This window comes from Sus scrofa, chromosome 1 (genome assembly GCF_054392235.1).
Source record: "Sus scrofa isolate SSC_HxYL_T2T_F1_AM1 chromosome 1, Sscrofa_HxYL_maternal_Yorkshire_Landrace_v2.0, whole genome shotgun sequence".
NCBI lineage: Eukaryota > Metazoa > Chordata > Mammalia > Artiodactyla > Suidae > Sus > Sus scrofa.
In genome coordinates this window covers 128,762,899-128,781,110 of record NC_139383.1, presented here as the reverse complement: position 1 = coordinate 128,781,110, position 18,212 = coordinate 128,762,899, and the positions used below count along the sequence as shown (strand labels likewise).

General features: G+C 42.2%; 1 protein-coding gene across 2 annotated transcripts in view; it reads right to left on the bottom strand.

Moving 5' to 3' along the window:
- MYO5C (myosin VC) overlaps positions 1–18,212 on the bottom strand; it is a 129,143-nt gene that overhangs the window by 78,520 nt on the left and 32,411 nt on the right. For both annotated transcript variants that reach the window (XM_005659597.4, XM_021095283.2), the window contains exons 6-8: positions 8,520–8,663; positions 7,262–7,343; positions 5,739–5,846 (exon numbers count right to left, since the gene is read on the bottom strand). In XM_005659597.4, coding sequence (XP_005659654.2) covers positions 5,739–5,846; positions 7,262–7,343; positions 8,520–8,663 — 334 coding nt within the window. The remainder of the gene's footprint in view (positions 1–5,738; positions 5,847–7,261; positions 7,344–8,519; positions 8,664–18,212) is intronic.

Here is an 18,212-nt window from a genome sequence, read left to right as displayed (position 1 = left end):
TCACAAAGGAGGCAAGAAAATACAGTGGAGAAAAAACAGTCCCTTCAATAAGTGGTGCTGGGAAAACGGACAGCTACATGTAAAAAATGAAATTGGAACACTTCCTAACACCATACACAAAAATAAACTCAAAATGGATTAAAGACCTAAATATAAGACCAGATACTATAAAACTCTTAGAAGTGGGGGGGTTCCTGTCATGGCTCAGTGGTTAACGAATATGACTAGGAACCATAAGGTTTCAGGTTCACTCCCTGGCCTTACTCAGTGGGTTAAGGATCTGGCGTTGCTGTGAGCTGTGGTGTAGGTCACAGATGCAGCTTGGATCCTGAGTTGCTGTGGCTGTGGTGTAGGCTGGCGGCTACAGCTCTGATTAGACCCCTAGCCTGTGAACCTCCATATGCTGTGGGTACAGCCCTAGAAAAAGACAAAAACAAAAACAAATTTAAAAAAAAAACACTCTTAGAAGGAAAACGTAGACCAAACCCTCTCTGATATAAACCACAGCAATATCTTCTCACATCCACCTCCCAGAGTAATGACAATAAAAACAAAAATAAACAAATGGGACCTAATTAAACTTAAAAGTGTTTTCACAGCAAAGGAAGCCCTAAACAAAACCAAAAGACAACCCATAGAATGGGTGGAAACATTTGCAAATAAAGTGGCTGACAAGGGATTAATCTCCAAAGATATAAATACCCTCTACAGCTCAACACACACACACACACACCCAAAAAGAAACCATCAAAAAATGGGCAGAAGATCTAAGCAGACAGTTCCCCAAAGAAGACATACAGATAGTCAAAAAAATATGGAAAGCTGTTCAACATCACCAATTACTAGAGAAATGCAAATCAAAACTACTATGAGGTACCACCTCACACCAGCCAGAATGCCCATCATCAAAAATTCTACAAACAATAAATGCTGGAGAGGGTGTGAAGAAAAGGGAACCCTCTTACACTATTGGTGGGAATGTAAACTGGTGCAACCATTATGGAAAACAGCATGGATATTCCTCAAAAAACTAAAAATAGAATTACCATTTGATCCAGAAATCCCACTCCTGGGCATCTATCCAGAGAAAACCATGACTCGAAAAGATACGTGTACCTAATGTTCATTGCAGCATTATATACAGTAGTACAGACATGGAAGCAACCTAAATGTACACTGACAGAGGAGTGGATAAAGAAGATGTGGTATATGTACACAATGGAATTTTACTCAGCCATAAAAAGGAAGGAATAATGGTATTTGCAGCAACATGGATGGACCTAGAGATTATCATGCTAACTGAAGTTAGACAGTGAGACACAAACATCACCTGCTATCACTTACATGTGGAATCTAAAAGGATATAATGAACTTATTTGCACAAAGAAACTGACTTCACAGACTTTGAAAAATTTATGGTTACCAAAGGAGACAGGTTGGGGGAGGGGAGGTATGGGCTGGGGTTTGAGATGGAAATGTTGTAAAATTATGTTGTGATGATGGTTGAACAACTATAAATATAATGAAATTCACTGAACTATAAAAAAGGTAAGATCACACAGTAAAAAACAAAACAACAAAAACCAAGTAACACAATGGTCAAATCAACCAAAAAGCACTTATTTAGCAATTACATCTTTTTAAAAAGTATCTGCCCAGGAGTGTTACATGCCTATGTGTAATTCACACTGGGCAATGTGCCCTTGAGGAGATCTCCATCTAAGATAGATAACACTGAGACACAAACAGGAGGACACTGGCAATAGGACAAGCAGCATAAACAAGGCATTCACATTGTTTGAGACATGTTGCTTGGATAGACCTTTCCTTGGAGATGGAAATACTCTTTATTTGTGCTGTATCTATCAGCTACATATGGCTATGAGCACTTGAAACATGCTCCACTGCAACTGAGGAAGTGAATTTTTACATTTATTTCATTTTAATTAAACCGTCACTTGTGGCTGAAGGGTATTGTGTAGACAATGCAGGTTTAGAGACCAAGAAATCAACACACAGCATGAGATTATTGGTTGTGGGGGGTCACGAGATGATGCCAATCTCAAAGTTACAGGGAGTTCTATGCATGAATCCACTGCATAGCAGTAAACAGACCTCTGAAGCCTGCTCAAACTTCTTTGCCTGGCCAGGGTAACCAGCACCCCTACCCCTGCCCCTGTTTAGACACACTGGGGTGAAGCAGAGTTTCATGACATCGCTCTTGAGTCTTTTCACAAATGGCAAGGAAACTCTAAGGAACCCATCAACTATGCTCATCTATCACCTAGGATAAGAGTTAGTGAACATTTTCCTATCAGGCTTTGCAGGCTATAGAGTCCATGTCACAAGTACTCAACTCTGAGCATGAAAACAGCCACATATTATACCTAAACAAATGAATGTCTGTGTGCCAATAAAACTTTATTTACAAAAACAAGCTGCAATCTGCAAACCTCCGATTAGGACATTTTTGAGTGATTTGTGCACTTAAGTCATGCTTTCATTAAATGTGCACTGATCTCTCACACTGAAAGTGCATGTCACAGTTCATAAACCACTTTAGACATTAACTCTTAATGCTCACAACATCTCTAACAGCTTCTGTGGTGGCTACTCTGAAGACGGCCCCCACGGCACCACCCTCCCATCATTCACACCCTGTGCTGTTCCCTCCCTGAGTGTCATGCGTCTGAACGGCCCTATGCCTTGCTTCGGATTATTAGCACACAGTAGTAGTGATGCTTCACTGCTTCTTGAGGCTGGTTCATAAAAAGACCTGCAGAGTCAACCTGAGCCTGTTAGAACTGGCTGTGGGAGAAGCTAGCCACAGGTGCAGTCCATCTCACTGAGATGAGCCTGCTGTGAGGAAGTCTATGTGGAGAGAGAAATGCCCACTTCTCCTTTGTTCCTGCATTCCCTCACTTTCCTTAAGGTCATTAATTACTGAGACCCGTTCAAGGACAAGTACTAGGGCTAGGCTTAGGCCACAAAATGGCTTAGGCCAAAAATGGTTTCTCAGGAGTCCCCATTGTGGCTCAGAGGGTTATGAACCCAACTAGTATCCATGAGGATGCAGTTCAATCCCTGGCTGGCTCAGTGGATTAGGATCTGGCATTGCCATGAGCTTCAGTGTAGGTCACAGAGGCAGCTCAGATCTGGCGTTGCGGTAGCTGTGGTGTAGGACAGCAGCTGCAGTTCCAATTTGACCCCTAGCCTGGTAACTTCCATATGCCCTGGGTGTGCACCCACCCCCCAAAAAAAGAAATGCTGGTCCAGTCCCCAGTATCTCTAGTTAATCCAGGCCATGTGACAGAAGACTTTGGCTGATTCAGTTTCTGCCACCATCACATGGGAGTGTCCCAGTGAGAAGTGCCCAGCTGAGTGCAGTCAGCCAGAATCACAAGAGATAATAATAAATTGTCATTTTAAACCACTAAGATTTGGGGAACAGCAATAGGTAATTACAACTGAGTATTTTCATTATTGCCACAGGGTACAGTGGAGGATACTGATGTCCAGGGATAATAACCAACCTGTATAAGGCCACAGACTTCTCTTATGACACATGAAAAAAACTGGTGCAAATTCATGACAACAGATAATTAAGTACTCAGTTGTGAGGTCTAATGGCCAAGCACAGGGATCAGAGGAGAGAGAGAGATCATCAAGTGAGCATCTTTAAATAACAACCTTGGTGGAGAGTAAGCAAGTGTAGATTCTATCATCATCCTGGCACTCTGCCAGCCACACCCAGTCACTTGCTGAGACAGCTCCCTGGAAGGAGTGGGGCACTTCACATAGCGCAGCCGGCAGCCATCACCTTTATCAGCCATGGGAATAGCAGACTGTTGTACTCTATGTCTCCATGAAATCTGGGGTCCTTTGTCTAAAACATCTAGGCCTGGTGTGGATGGTTGGGTCCCAGGTGAGGCAAGCTAGGTGCCCAGGGCCAGTCCTGCATTTGCACCATCCTGCGAGCTATAGCAGCCCTTCCACTTTGCGCCCTGGTTGCCTCTCTTGCCTCATCCTAGTCCTGGCTCTGCTGGCGTGGACATTTGTAAAATAATCTGTGTGATTAAGTGGAAAAAAAACTATTGCTGCAAATCTCCAATCATGAGGGAGGGTTTGATGGAGGAGGGAATGTTTTGCTCAAAGGATTTGGTTAGGACTTGGACAGGACTTGGACAACAGGGAACAAAGAGACAGAAGCAGACAGTAATATTTAGCAAGTATTCTCTATGTGCTCAGCCTGGTGCCAGAGGCTTTCACATACATTTCCTCACCAGTTGTCATGAATATCCTGTGGGTAAGGAGTTCAGGCATTCTGCAGATCAGGACACCCAGTCTCAGAGAGGGCAACCTCTGTAGAGGCCTGCCAACTAAGCTTTGAATATATTTGACTTCAAAACCTCTTCTTTTCTCCTATAAAATTTCATGAAGAAGTGAAACATTACAGAGGTGGGAGGGAGTGCCCAGAAGGGCAGAGGTGGGTGGGAAGGACAGGTCCTCAGGGAGCCCTGCCTGAGCTGGGCTGCCAGTCCCCTCCCCATGCTCCCTCTCAATGGAGCATGTTAAACAGAGACTGAAATTATGACGATTATTATTTAAGGCAATGTTAATCAGTACCAAAGAGCTCATCACAGTGTTAGAAACCATTTAAATTGCCCTTCTTCTTACAGCATTTTTTGAAGGAGCAGAGCTGGATGGAAATTTTGCTTAGGAAACCATCTTGTTTTCATTCTCAATAATGCAACAGTGCTCATCTTGCCTATTGCTCGGAAATACTTAACCTCAAGTTCTTTGCCTTTTGCATTCAAACACAGTCAACTAGGCCACAATGGAAAAAAAAAAAAAAACAACAACAACAAAAAAAACAACAACTAGGTCTAAAAAGAGACCACTATTTTCTGTAAGATGTAAAAATGGTCTATGGTCCCACACGGTCTCACACTTATCAGAAGATTTGACTTGCAGTTATGTATGGATGTCTAGACTAATAAAAGATGGGAAAGCAGATGGTTATTTTTATAAATGCCTCTTGTAGACAGCCCAAACTTGAGTTCCACATGGGCAGATTGAGAAGAGTACCTACTTTACCTGTGTTGACATCCTAGCAATCAAAGACTAAGTAAGTATTCTGTATAAAAAAGAGATGTTTTAACACCCTGAATGTGAATTCCAATTCGGCTCTATATTAGCCACCCGATCTGGGGTAAATTCACTCACCATCTCCATACCTCAGTTCCCCTACTGTAAAATGGGGGAAATACCAGCATCTACCTCTTATGGGGTTGAGAGATTTAAATGAAATAATACAGGTAACAAAGTGCTTAGAATGGTGTCTAGCACACAGTGAACTCCATGTAGGTGTCCATTATTTTACCATCATAATCAGGATACCTGTGAAGGCCAAGTAGGGTCAACATTACACATCTGAACTGATCTGGACCTTTGCTTTCACCTGTCCTCTCTGTAGTGAGCCTGGAAGAGCTTAGGAGCAAGCACAGGACTTACAGCCTCGCTTTTCTCAGTAAGACAGTGAACCTGAGGGCAAAGGACTTGATTTCTAGATCTTTTCAGGCAAAAGCCCAGTCTTGGCCACTTGGCCTCCAAATATAGTTTGATTGGCTCATCTTGAAACTAAAATGCAATAAGTGTCTGCAGAACACATTCATGCTGGGCATTTTAGCCTTTTCAGAGAAAATGGCTAACTCCTTGGATACGCCACTGTCACTTACCCAGTAGTGAGAAGGTCTTCTGAGTCTCTATCATGTCAGCTCTGTCATTCACACCCTCAATGACGGTACTGCCTCCCATTCGTGTATAATTAAATTCTTCTGCACTTGCTGAAATCAAAAGTGAGATTGTGATGTGATGTCTGTGACACAGAAATTTGGACATACGCAGTTACCAGAAGAAAGAGAAGTTCACACTTCATGTGCTATATCAAACACTTTACAAAAGTTTTCCCACTTATTCCTTAGAATTCCACATTGCTTACTTGGAAGTTGAGGTTCAGAAAAGTGCTGTGAATTGCTCACGGTCCCACAGATGATGGCAGGGCAAGAATCAAAACACAGGCCTGGAGTTCCCGTGTGGCTCAATAGCTTAAGGATCCAGTGTTGTCACTTCAGTGGCTTGGGTTGCTGCTGTGTTGTGGATTCAGTCCCTGGCCAGGAACTTCCACATGACTTGGGCATGGCCAAAAAAAAAAAAAAAAAAAAAAACCTCAAAAACTCAAAAACTCCAGAGACCTGACTCTAAAGCTCATGGTTTTATTGTTATACCTAACAATTTCACACAGCTTTAATAAGGTTTATTGAATGTATAATGAACTGGAGAAAACTTGATGAATTTTGATATATATATGTAAATAAAAGCCATCACCATGGTCAAGATAATAACTATAAGTACATCTAATAATTGAACAATAGGTGACCCTTCAGAAAACTCTTCCATGTTCACCATTTACATTCTGTTTGGCAGACAAGGCACAGATATTATCATTATAGGAAATCTGAAGCAACTTAGATTCCATGAGTGCAAGCAACTTCTTCAGGATTAGGGAGTGTGCATCCAACTCCAACACACTAGAAACTCCATCTACCAACCCAGCACAAATGACCAAGACAGGAGAGCTGAGATGCCACAGGAGCTGGGCTGTTTGCACTAAAAGACAAACAGCTCATTAGTTGACTACAAATAACGATTTTGAGTCATCAAGGTAGTTCAAATTATGGCAGACTTACTCTGTCTCAGAAGACAGGGAAATATGTCATACATGTTAGAAAAACAACCATCAAAAGGTTCAGATAAAAAGGAAAATATGGGGCTTGGATCACTAAGTCCCAGTGGTCAGGAGGTTTTCTTCTGATGGTTTTAAGCTAAATGACTGCAATTATTACAAAGCTTTTAAAAGAACCCTAGGGTTGAAGGGTCTCCTCTTCCTGGACCCACCTTGCCTCTAATTGATCTTCTTAGTTAAATGAATCAATTCCATCCCTGGAACCCAAGGATCTTATGCCTTTAGACAGAATACTTTTTTTTTTTTCCACACCCATGACATGTGGAAATTCCTGGGCCAGGGATTGAACCCATGTCATAGCATCACAAGCCACTACAGTGACAACATTAGGCCCTTAACCTGCTGTACCACAAGAGAACTCCCAGAATACTTTTTTTAAATGATGTTATTATAAGAAGAAGAAATTAACCTAGAATTTAAATTCCATGGCTCTTCCACACACCATGCATTACATACCCAATTTAAGATGTTTAAATTCCGACTGTTGTGCTGATGCACAAAGCTGATAGAAAATGTGGTAATTTCGTTCATTTTCCGACTGCAAAATAGAAAAAAGTCCTGAAATTTCACCAAATCTTTACAAGGGAAAATGTAAAAACCAGGGTCCCTGCTGGCGTATAGGCAAGCCCCTCCTCAAGCAGACGGAGAACTTGGTAGCTCAAGAGCACCTTCCAAATAACCAGAGAAAACATTATTAAATGGAAACATTCTATGAAATAAGAATAATGTAATTTTTTCTCTTTTTTCTCTTTATAGCTGCACCTGCAGCATATGGAAATTCCCAGGCTAGGGGCTGAGTTAGAGCTACAGCTGCAGGCCTACACCATAGCCACAGTCATAGCAAGGCCAGATCTGAGCTGCAACTACGGTCTATATTGCAGCTTATGGCAACGCCAGATCCTTAACCCACTGAGCGAGGCCAGGGATCAAACCCACCTCCTCATGGATACTATATTGGGTTCTTAACTTGCTGAGCCACAATAAGTACTAGAATAATGTAATTTGTACTGGCTGAAATTTTAAAGAAATTCCCCACAATACAAGACTTACTGTTATTCTTCACCTGGGCCAAGATGAGACTATTCTCCATTTTACAGACAGAAGAGTCTTTCTCTTAAACTCCACCTCACTAGCACTGATTCCATTCCTTTCCTGACACAAAAGCCACTCTAACAGCTTTGTCTATTTCAAGTCTTTTTTTTTTTTTTTTGTCTTTTTGTCTTTTCAGGGCCACATCTGCTGCATAAGGAGGTTCCCAGGCTAAGGGTCTAATCAGAACTGTTGCTGCTGGCCTACACCACAGCTCACAGCAATGCTGGATCCTTAACCCACTGAGGGAGGCCAGGGATCGAACCCAAAACCTCATGGTTCCTAGTCGGATGTGTTTCTGCTGTGCCACAATGGGAACTCCTCATTTTTGTGTTCTAGAAAGATAAACTTGATTTTTAAATGCTAAAAGTTTTTAAGCAACTAAAACTAAATGTCGTAACCATTCCCCTCAACCATACAACTCCACTGATACTGCACTTATTCATCAACTTTCATTTTTAAGAAACACACACACACATATATATAACCCAAACTGCAAATGAAAGACAGGAAAACCCTTTTCTTCAAGTCACAGAGCAGTGTAGGTTGTCTGATGAATATGTAAATGTGAACCATACTTTAAAAATTGGGGAAAAAGAAATTGAACTAGTATTTTTATCCTTACTTGAAAGACAACTCTGGATTTCTCCAGCAAGTATGTTCTCATATTGGCTCCTATAATTTGATTTCTCTCATCAAAACTGATTTCTGTGTATTTCCCAAACCGACTGCTATTGTCATTGCGAGTGGTCTTGGCATTTCCAACAGCCTATAAAACATAACAACAATATTAGAACTCTGCATTAAGACTCTTTGGGCAATTATAGTAGAATCCAGTCCTGCACGGTGTGGGAAGGTCTGACCAGAGAGGGAGCTGGGCGGCAGGAGCAGCAGGGAATAAGACACACACTCACGCTACCATCAAAGTCTCTCCTCTATCTTGCTGATCGACATTAAGCAGGATCAGAAAAAGGATGGGTTCTGATGTTTCATGGCCCTAGGTTCATTTTTTCACTATCTGTGTGATGCCAGAAGAGTTATCTCATCTTTCCAAGTGTCAATTGCTCTGTGATACGAGGAAACATGCATCTTACAGGGTTGGGAGGCTTAAATAAGATCGTATAAAGGGCCCCTTTTATCTATGCCTGAAATACTAGAGATGCTCAGTTCAAAGTCCATATCCAACTTTTATTTCTGTCCTTATCCCTTACCACCTCCCTCCTCAAACTAGCTACTCAACCAAAAAAAAAAACTGTCCTCTCCCATCCCTTGCACACTGAGCATGATATTTGCTTTTTACTTCCACTCTTGAATTCTGTCTCTCCTCTTGCCCACCCCTATCCCTTTCTGGACACCCTCCATCTATAAGTATCCTTCCTATGCACACACCCTGCACTCTTGCCCAGGCCATCACACCTTCAGACAACATATATTTACTGAGCACCTGCCATGGGCTACCTGCTCAGTAGGTGAATGTGAACCAAGTAGACACCTGCCTTCATGGAGCTTACAATAGCAGGTAAGACCCACCCTAAACAAAAACCACACAAAATTATCCATTGGGCATTTAACAGGGTAGTGCTTCTTGACAACCTTTTTTTGCTATCTTGGATTGTGACTTATATTTCTATTTAACTCTAAAATATGCCATGTTAGAGGAGTCTTAAAACTTTGGGGGAGTGGGTCTTATTATTTCCTGTATTATCTGGCACAGTGGCTTAAACAAAATAGGTGGTCTGATAAATATTCATTGAGGATTTTGAGAAAAGAGGGAGAAAAGGTTTAGGAATCCAACATTCTTAATTTCTGCTACACTTCCAAATAAATCCAAATCAATCCTCTTCTCATTTTGCAAGGCAGTCAGAGCTGGCCTGTGGGTCCTCCCCTGAGTTGGCAGATGCCCCTTCTTCCTTAAGGGCTTATGGTACTCCTGGCCCAGAGCTCGGTGCCACTCAGTGGTGTGCTGATGAATCGCTCTCAGGGAGGGGAAGAGGAAGAGCCTTGATATGTGGCATTTGCTAATTTGTAAGATGTAAATACCTCGAAACTACCAGAGGTTTAACAATAATTTGCAAAAAAAAAGTCCTGAATATTTAACAGTCAGCTTGTGAAAGTTGGTGCCAGTTGGCTGAAGAAAACCACTGGTCTCTGAAGAACACAGGGGACCAATTACGTCTTTGGATAAGGGCACTTCCTCTGGGATAGAAATGGAAGTAGGGTATTCCTGATGGTAGAATTTCTAGCAGAGCAGATAAAGGAGGGAAGCCTTGGAAGCAGCAATCTCTGCTCCGATCTCTTTCAAATCCCACCAGAGAACAGATTTCCTGGCTCTTTTCTGCCCTCATTTTTTGGTCCTTAAAGGAAAGGAGCTCAGGTTAGCAAGGACAACATATGGGTATACCTCGAAGACATTGTGGGTTTGGTTCTAGACCAAAAGTGAATGTCAGGTGGGCGGAGCAAGATGGAGGAGAAGTAAAACATCACACTCACCTTCTCCCACAAACACATCAAAAAAACACACCTACATGTAAAATGACTCACACAGGACATCAACTGAATGCTGGCAGGAGAACTTAAACCTTCAAAAAGGGCAAGAAACTCCTGACATAACTGGGTAGAATGAAAGAAAAAAGAGAGAGAGAGAAAAGGAATCAGGACAGGACTAACATTTCCGAGAGAGAGCTGTGAAGGAGAAAAAGAACCCACGTCCTGGGAAGCCACCTAACTGACAGAAAGATCAGCTGAGATGGAGGGACCTCAAAGTCACTGAGAAAAGCACAGCAGCTGGACTGAGGACAGCAAAGCAGAGTGAGAGCTGCACAGATCATCTGAAACACTGGCCTGGACATTTTAGCCTGAGATGCTCAGGTGGGGGCTGGTCACTGAGACTTAGGCTCCGGAGGTCAGTTCTGGGAAGAGGACTGGGGCTGGCGGTGTGGAGACAGCCTAAGGGGCTAAGGAGCAGTGTGCCACAGGTGGGGGAAAGGTACGCCATGGAGTGGGGGGTGTGGGGGGGAAACGCCACGGCAGAGGGAACCCAGGAGAAGGTCCGGACCATAGGAGAGGCAAGGCACCATTGTTGGGGAGTGTGAAAGGAGGAGAGGTGGACAGCAGGGCGTGCGCATGCCTGAGGGCTCGCAGAGGGTGTGGCAGCTCTGGCACAGGCTATGGGTGGTGAGAAGCCTCTTGCTCGTTTAGGGGAGACTGGGTGCTTCTTGTGCAGGCTACCAGTAGCCAGGCACCTCTCGTGTGGGCTAAGAGCATCAGGGGGCTAAGTGCAACATGTTGCCTCTTGCGTAATCTACAGGTGGCAGGGACAGACCACAGAAGTCATCTCAAAGGTCAGAGGGAAGCATGGCTTGCCACCACTGGGGGCCTGTGAGTAGGCTCCACCTGTGACCCCAGTCACCTCAGGGGTTGGCAAAAAAGAAAAGAAAAGGACATTGCAACCAAGCACCATACGCTGTTGCACTCCCCTGGGAAAACATCTGCCCTGCAGCTGCCATTACCAAATGCTCTGCGTGGTGCCCAGACACTTCGTCACTGTCCCTTCCCAAGACCCTACAACTAGGAGCAGCTGGTGCAGCACCTCCTGTGTGGGATAAATGGGACAGGGTGCTTCTTTGCATGGTCTGCAGGTGGTGGGAGCAAACTGCTGCAGTTGCCTCTGACTCCAGAGGTGGGCTTGGCCCACCACCACTGGGGGTACCTGAACGAAAATCACTTGAAGCCCCAACCACCTCAGAGAGCACCACGGAGAAGGACATTGTGACAGAACACCAACTGTTGGTGTTCTCGCACCACCAGGAACACACCCGCCCTGCTGCTGCCACTGCCAAATGCTCCGGGCAATACCCGTGCACCTGATCTCTGTCACTTCCCAAGATCCTGCAACTAGGAGCAGCCTGTGCAGCACCTCCTATGTGAACTAAGTGAGATGAGTTGCTTCATGCAAGGTCTACAGGTGGTGGGGGCAAACCACCAAAGTTATCACTGACTCCAGAGGCGGTCATGGCCTGCCCCCACAAGGGGTCCCTGAACAGGCACCACCTGTGGTTCCAATCACCTCAGAGGCCATTGCAATCGAACACCAGCTGTTGTTGCTCTCACTCCCCTGGGAATTCACACACCCTGCTGCTGCTACTGCCAAATGCTCTGGTCACCTTGTAGATATGCCTAGAGCTCATTATCACTTCCCAGAGCCCTGCAAAAGGAAGTAGCCTGTGCAACCTTCCTGTAGGTCCTTGCTGCTGTTGAGAGCCCAATAACCAGGCACTGACTGCTGACCCTATCCATTGCCTCCTTCTCCCTGAAAACACACTGAGCATCCTGGGGATAACAGCCTGCTCACACCAAAGAAAGAGACAGCAAATATTCAAACTCCCACATCAAAAATAAATAGTAACCCCCCCAAAAAAAATACAAAGGGGTACTCTTGCATAGAAGTAGCCTTACAAGACTGCAGTTTGGCTTCTCCAATATCACAGAAAAAGAAAAACACAAGCAAGATGAAGAAGCTCAGAAACCATTCTCAGTTAAAGCAACAAAAGAATTCACCTAAAAGAGCCAATGATGAAACAGACCTCTGCAGTCTGACAGACGTTGAGTTCGGAAGGAAGACAGTGAAAATACTGAAGGAATTAAGAGAGGATATGAACAGTAATGCAGATACCTTTAGAAAGGAACTAGAAAATATAAGGAGTCAAGAAAAACTAGAAAATTAATTTTCAGAGATGCAAACTGAGCTAAAGGCAATAATGAGCAGAATGAATAATGCAGAGGAATGAATTAGTGATGTGGAAGATAGAATAATGGAAATCACCCAATCATGACAGCAGACGTAAAGCCAAATGAAAAAACATGAAAGCAATATAAGAGACCTATGAGACAATATAAAGTGGGCCAATATGTGATAGGAATTCCAGAAGGAGAAGAAAAAGAAAAGAGGATTGAAAATATATTTGAAGAAATTCTGGCTGAAAACTTGCCAAATCGAAAGGATACTGATATCAAGATCAGGAAGCACAGAGGTCCCCAAACAAACTGAACCCAAACAGGCCCACACCAACACATACTGCAATAAAAATGGCAAAATTAAAGATAAAGAGAGGATTCTAAAGGCAGCAAGAGAAAAGAAAAGTATTGATTATAAGGGCACCCCTATAAGGCTATTAGCTGATTTCTCTACAGAAACACTGCAGGCCATAACGGAGTGGCAAGATATATTTAAAGTACAGAAAGGAAAATATTTGCAACATAGAATACTCTATCCAGCAAGAATATCATTTAAAATAGAAGCAGGAGAAGATGGGAATAAGATGGTGGAAGACAAGGACTGGAGCTCAACTTCTCTCCTAAAAATAACAAAATTTACAACCAAATGCTGAGCAATCTTCAGCCAAATGGACTGGAAACTTTCGAAAAGATATCCTACTCCAGAAGGCAAAGAGGAGGCCCCATCAAGAGGTGGGAGGGGTGATTACATGATATAAGCAACCCCTTAATTCCTGGGTGGGAAAATCCACAGAGGGAAAGGTAACTGGTTCACAGAGACTCACCACAGGAGTGAGAGTTCTGAGCCCTACATCAAACCCCATGTGTGGGGATCTGGCACTGGGACAAAGCCCCTGGAGCAACTGGCATTGAGGGCCAGTGGGGCTTGGGTGCACAGGAGCTCCATGGAACTGGGGGAAGTGGACATCCCATTCTTGGAGGGAGCACACAGACTTTCACGTGCACTAGATCTGAAGGCAAAGGAGGGTCTCCATGGGATCTGGGTCAGACCTGGCTGCTGTTCTTGGAAGACCTCCTGGGAAAACAGGGGTGAATGTGGCTTGTTGTGGGGGAAGGACATTGGAAGCAAAGCTCTCGGTAATATTCAGCAGGATGCCCTTCTCTGGAGGTGGCCATTTTGGGAAAATCTGGCCCACCCATCAACACTGAGAAGCCCCAAACCAAACAACAATCCAGGTGGGATCACAACCCCACCCATCAGTAAATAGGCTTCCTAAAGAACCCCCAGGCACACAGCCACCTCTAACCTCACCCAGAGACAAAGCCCCACACACCAGAGGGATAGGAATCAGCCTCATCTATCAGTGGGCAGGCATCAGTCCCTCCCATCAGGAAGCCTACAGCAAGCCCCCATACCAACTTCAACCACAAGGGAGACAGATGCCAGAAGTAAGAGAAGCTACAACTCTATTGTCTGTAAAAAGTTCACCACAGCAAAAACCTGTAAAAATGAAAAGACAGAGAACTATAACTCAGATGAAGGAGAAGAAAAAAACCCAGAAAAACAGCTAAGTGATCTAGAGATTATCAGCCTCCAGGAAAAAGACAACAAGCTAATGACACTGAAGATGATACAAGACACTGGAAATAAACTGGAGGCAAAGATGGATAATTTACAGGAACCACTGAGCAAAGAGATGCAAGATATAAAACTTAAACAAGAAGGGATGCAAAATACAATAACGGAAATAAAAAATTCACTAGAAGCAACCAATAGAAGAATAAGGAGGCAGAAGAATGAATAAGAGAGATGGAGGGCAGATCAGTGGAAATCATGGATGTGGAACAGAAAAGAGAAAAAGATTGAAAACAAATGAAGAGAGTCTCAGAGAACTCTGGGACAACATTAAATGCACCAACATCCGTATTATAGGGGTGTCAGAAGGAGAAGAGAGAAAGGGACAGAAAAAGTATTCCAAGAGATAATAGCTGAAAACTTGCCTAACATGGGAAATGAACCACTCACTCAAATCCAGGAAGGGCAACGAGTACCATATAAAATAAACCCAAGGAGGAACACCCCAAGACACATATTAATCAAACTGACCAAAGTTAAAGAAAAAGAGAAAATACTGAAAGAAGCTAGGGAAAAGAAACAAATGACATACAAGGGAACCCCAATAAGGTTACTGGCAGATTTTTCAGCAGAAACTCTGCAGGCCAGAAGGGAGTGGCATAATATACTTAACAGAATGAAAGGAAAAAACCTCCAACCAAGATTCCTTTACCCAGCAAGGCTCTCATTCAGATTTCAAGGAGAAATCAAAAGCTTCACAGATAAGAAAAAGCTAAGAGAATTCAGCAACACTAAACCATCCTTACAGCAAATACTAAAGGAACTGCTCTAGACTGAAAAGAAAAGGCAGCAACCGGAAACAAAAATACCGCAAATGACAAGGCTCACCAGTAAAGGTATATATACAGCAAAGATAAAAAATCATCCGCACACAATTATGCTACCAAGATCAGAAATCATGAGAAGAGGAGGGTATAATGCAGGACGCTGGAGATGCACTTGCAATTAAGAGCCCAACAACTTAAAACAATCTCGTATATATATAAACCCTTATCTAAACTTCAGAGTAACTAACTATAAACCAAAAATCTACAATTGATACACAAACAAATAAGAAAAATCAAGTCAAATACAACACTAAAGAGTGTCATCAAACCACACGAGGAGAGAACAAGAGAAGGGAAGAAAAAAGAGCAACAAAAACAAATCCAAAGCAGTTAATAAAATGGCAATAAGAACATACATATCAATAATTACCTTAAATGTTGATGGATTAAGTGCCCCAACCAAAAGACATAGACTGGCTGAATGGATACAAAAACAAGATCCATATATATGCTGTCTTCAAGAGACCCACTTCACTTCTAGGGACGCATACAAATCAAAAGTGAGTGGATGGCAGAAACTATTCCATGCAAACAGGAATCAAAAGAAAGCTGGAGTAGCAATACTCATATCACACAAAATAGACTATAAAATGAAGAATATTTTAAGGGACAAGGAAGGTCACTACATAATAATCAAAGGATCAAGCCAAGAAGAAGAGAGAACAATTTTAAATATCTACGCACCCAATATCGGTTCACCACAATATATGAGGCAACTGCTAACAACCCGAAGAGGAGAAATCAACAATAGCACAGTCATAGTGGGGAACTTTAACACTCCCCTTACAGCAATAGACAGATGATTCTGACAGAAAATCAACAAGGAAACACAGGCCCTGAATGAAGCATTAGACCAGATGGACTTAATAGATATTTATAGGACATTCCATCCAAAACCAACAGAGTACACATTCTTCTCAAGTGCACATGGAACATTCTCTATGATTGAGCACATCCTGGGCTACAAATCAAACCTTGATAACTTTAAGAAAATTGAAATTATATCAAGCATCTTTTCCAACACAATGCTATATGACTGGAAAGCAACAAGAAAAAAATGCAAAAAACACAAACATGTGGACACTCAACATGCTACTAAACAACAAATGGATCACTGAAGAAATAAAAGAGGAAATTTAAAAATACCTAGAAGCAAATGACAACAAAGATATGACACTCCAAAATCTACGGATGCAGCAAAAGCCATTCTAAGAGGAAAGTTTATAGTAATACAATCCCACCTCTGGAAACAAGAAAAAGCTCAAATGAAGAACCTAACTTTACATCTAAAGCAGCTAGAGAGAGAATGGCCAAGACCTAAAGTTAGCAGAAGGAAAGAAATCATAAAGATCAGAACAGAAATCAATGAAATAGAAACGAAGAAAACAATAGAAGAGATCAACGAAACAAAAAGCTGGTTCTTTGAAAAGATCAACAAAATTGATAAACCCTTAGCCAGACTTATCACGAAAAAAAGAGGACTCAAATCAATAAAATTAGAAATGAAAAAGGAGAAGTAACAATGGACATCACAGAAATACAGAGGATCATAAGAGACTACTTCATGCAACTATATGCCAATAAAATGGAAAACCTAGAAGAAATGGACAAAGTCTTAGGTACAATCTTCCAAGACTAAACCAAGATGACATAGAAAAGATGAACGGACCAATCACAAATACTGAAATTCAAATAGTGATTAAAAAACTTCCAACAAACAAAAGTCCAGGATCAGATGGCTTCACAGGCGAATTCCATCAATCATTTAGAGAAGAGCTAACACGTCTCCTTCTGAAACTATTTCAAAAAATTGCAGAGGAAGGGATACTCCCAAACTCATTCTATGAGGCCACCACCACCCTAATACCAAAACCAGACAAAGATACCACAAAAAAAAACCACAGGCCAATTTAACTGATGAACATTGATGCAAAAATCCTCAATAAACTACTAGCAAACCACATCCAACAATACATTAAAAGGATTGTACATCATGATCAAGTGGGATTTATCCCAGGGATGCAAGGATTTTTCAATATCTGCAAATCAATCAGTGTGATGTACCACATTAACAAACTGAAGAATAAAAACCATTTGATCCTCTCAATAGATGCAGAAAAAGCCTTTGAAAAAATCCAACACCATTTCTGATAAAAACCCTTCAGAAAGTGGGCACAGAGGGAACCTACCTCAACATAATAAAGGCCATATGTGCCAAACCCACAGCGAACATCATTCTCAATGGTGAAAAGCTGAAAGAATTCCTGCTGAGATCAGGAACAGGACAAGGATGTCTGCTCTCACCACTACAACTCAGCATAGTTTTGGAAGTCCTAGCCACAGTAATCAGAGAAGTAAAAGAGATAAAAGGAATCCAAAGTGGATAGGAAGAAGTAAAACTATCACTATTTGCAGATGACATGGTACTTTACCTAGAGAATCCTAAAGACTCTACCAGAAAACTGTTAGAGTTCATCCAGGAATTCGGCCAAGTCACAGGATACAAAATTAATACACAGAAATTGACAGCATTTCTACATACTAACAATGAAAGATCAGAAAGAGAAATTAGGGAAGCAATCCCATTTACCATCACATCCAAAGGAATAAAATACCTAGGAGTAAACCTACCTAAAGCGACAAAAGCCCTGTACTCTGAAAACTCTAAGACACTGATGAAAGAAATGAAAGATGACACAAATACATGGAAAGACATACCATGTTATTGGATTGGAAAAGTCAATATTATCAAAAGGATTATACTATGGAAGGCAATATACAGATTCCATGCAATCCCTATCAAATTACCAAGGACATTTTTCACAGAACTCAAGCAAAATATTTTAAAGTTTGTTTGGAAGCACAACAGACCCAGAATAGCCAAAGACATCCTGAAAAAGAAAAATGGAGCAGGAGGAATCAGGCTCCTGGACTTCAGACTATACTACAAAGCAACAGTTATCAAATCCGTATGGTACTGGCACAAAGATAGAAACATAGATCAGTCTAATAGGATAGAAAGTCCAGAATTAAACCCATGTACCTACAGCCAACTAATCTATGACAAAGGAGGCAAGAATATACAATGGAAAAAAGACAGCCTCTTCAATAAGTGGTGCTG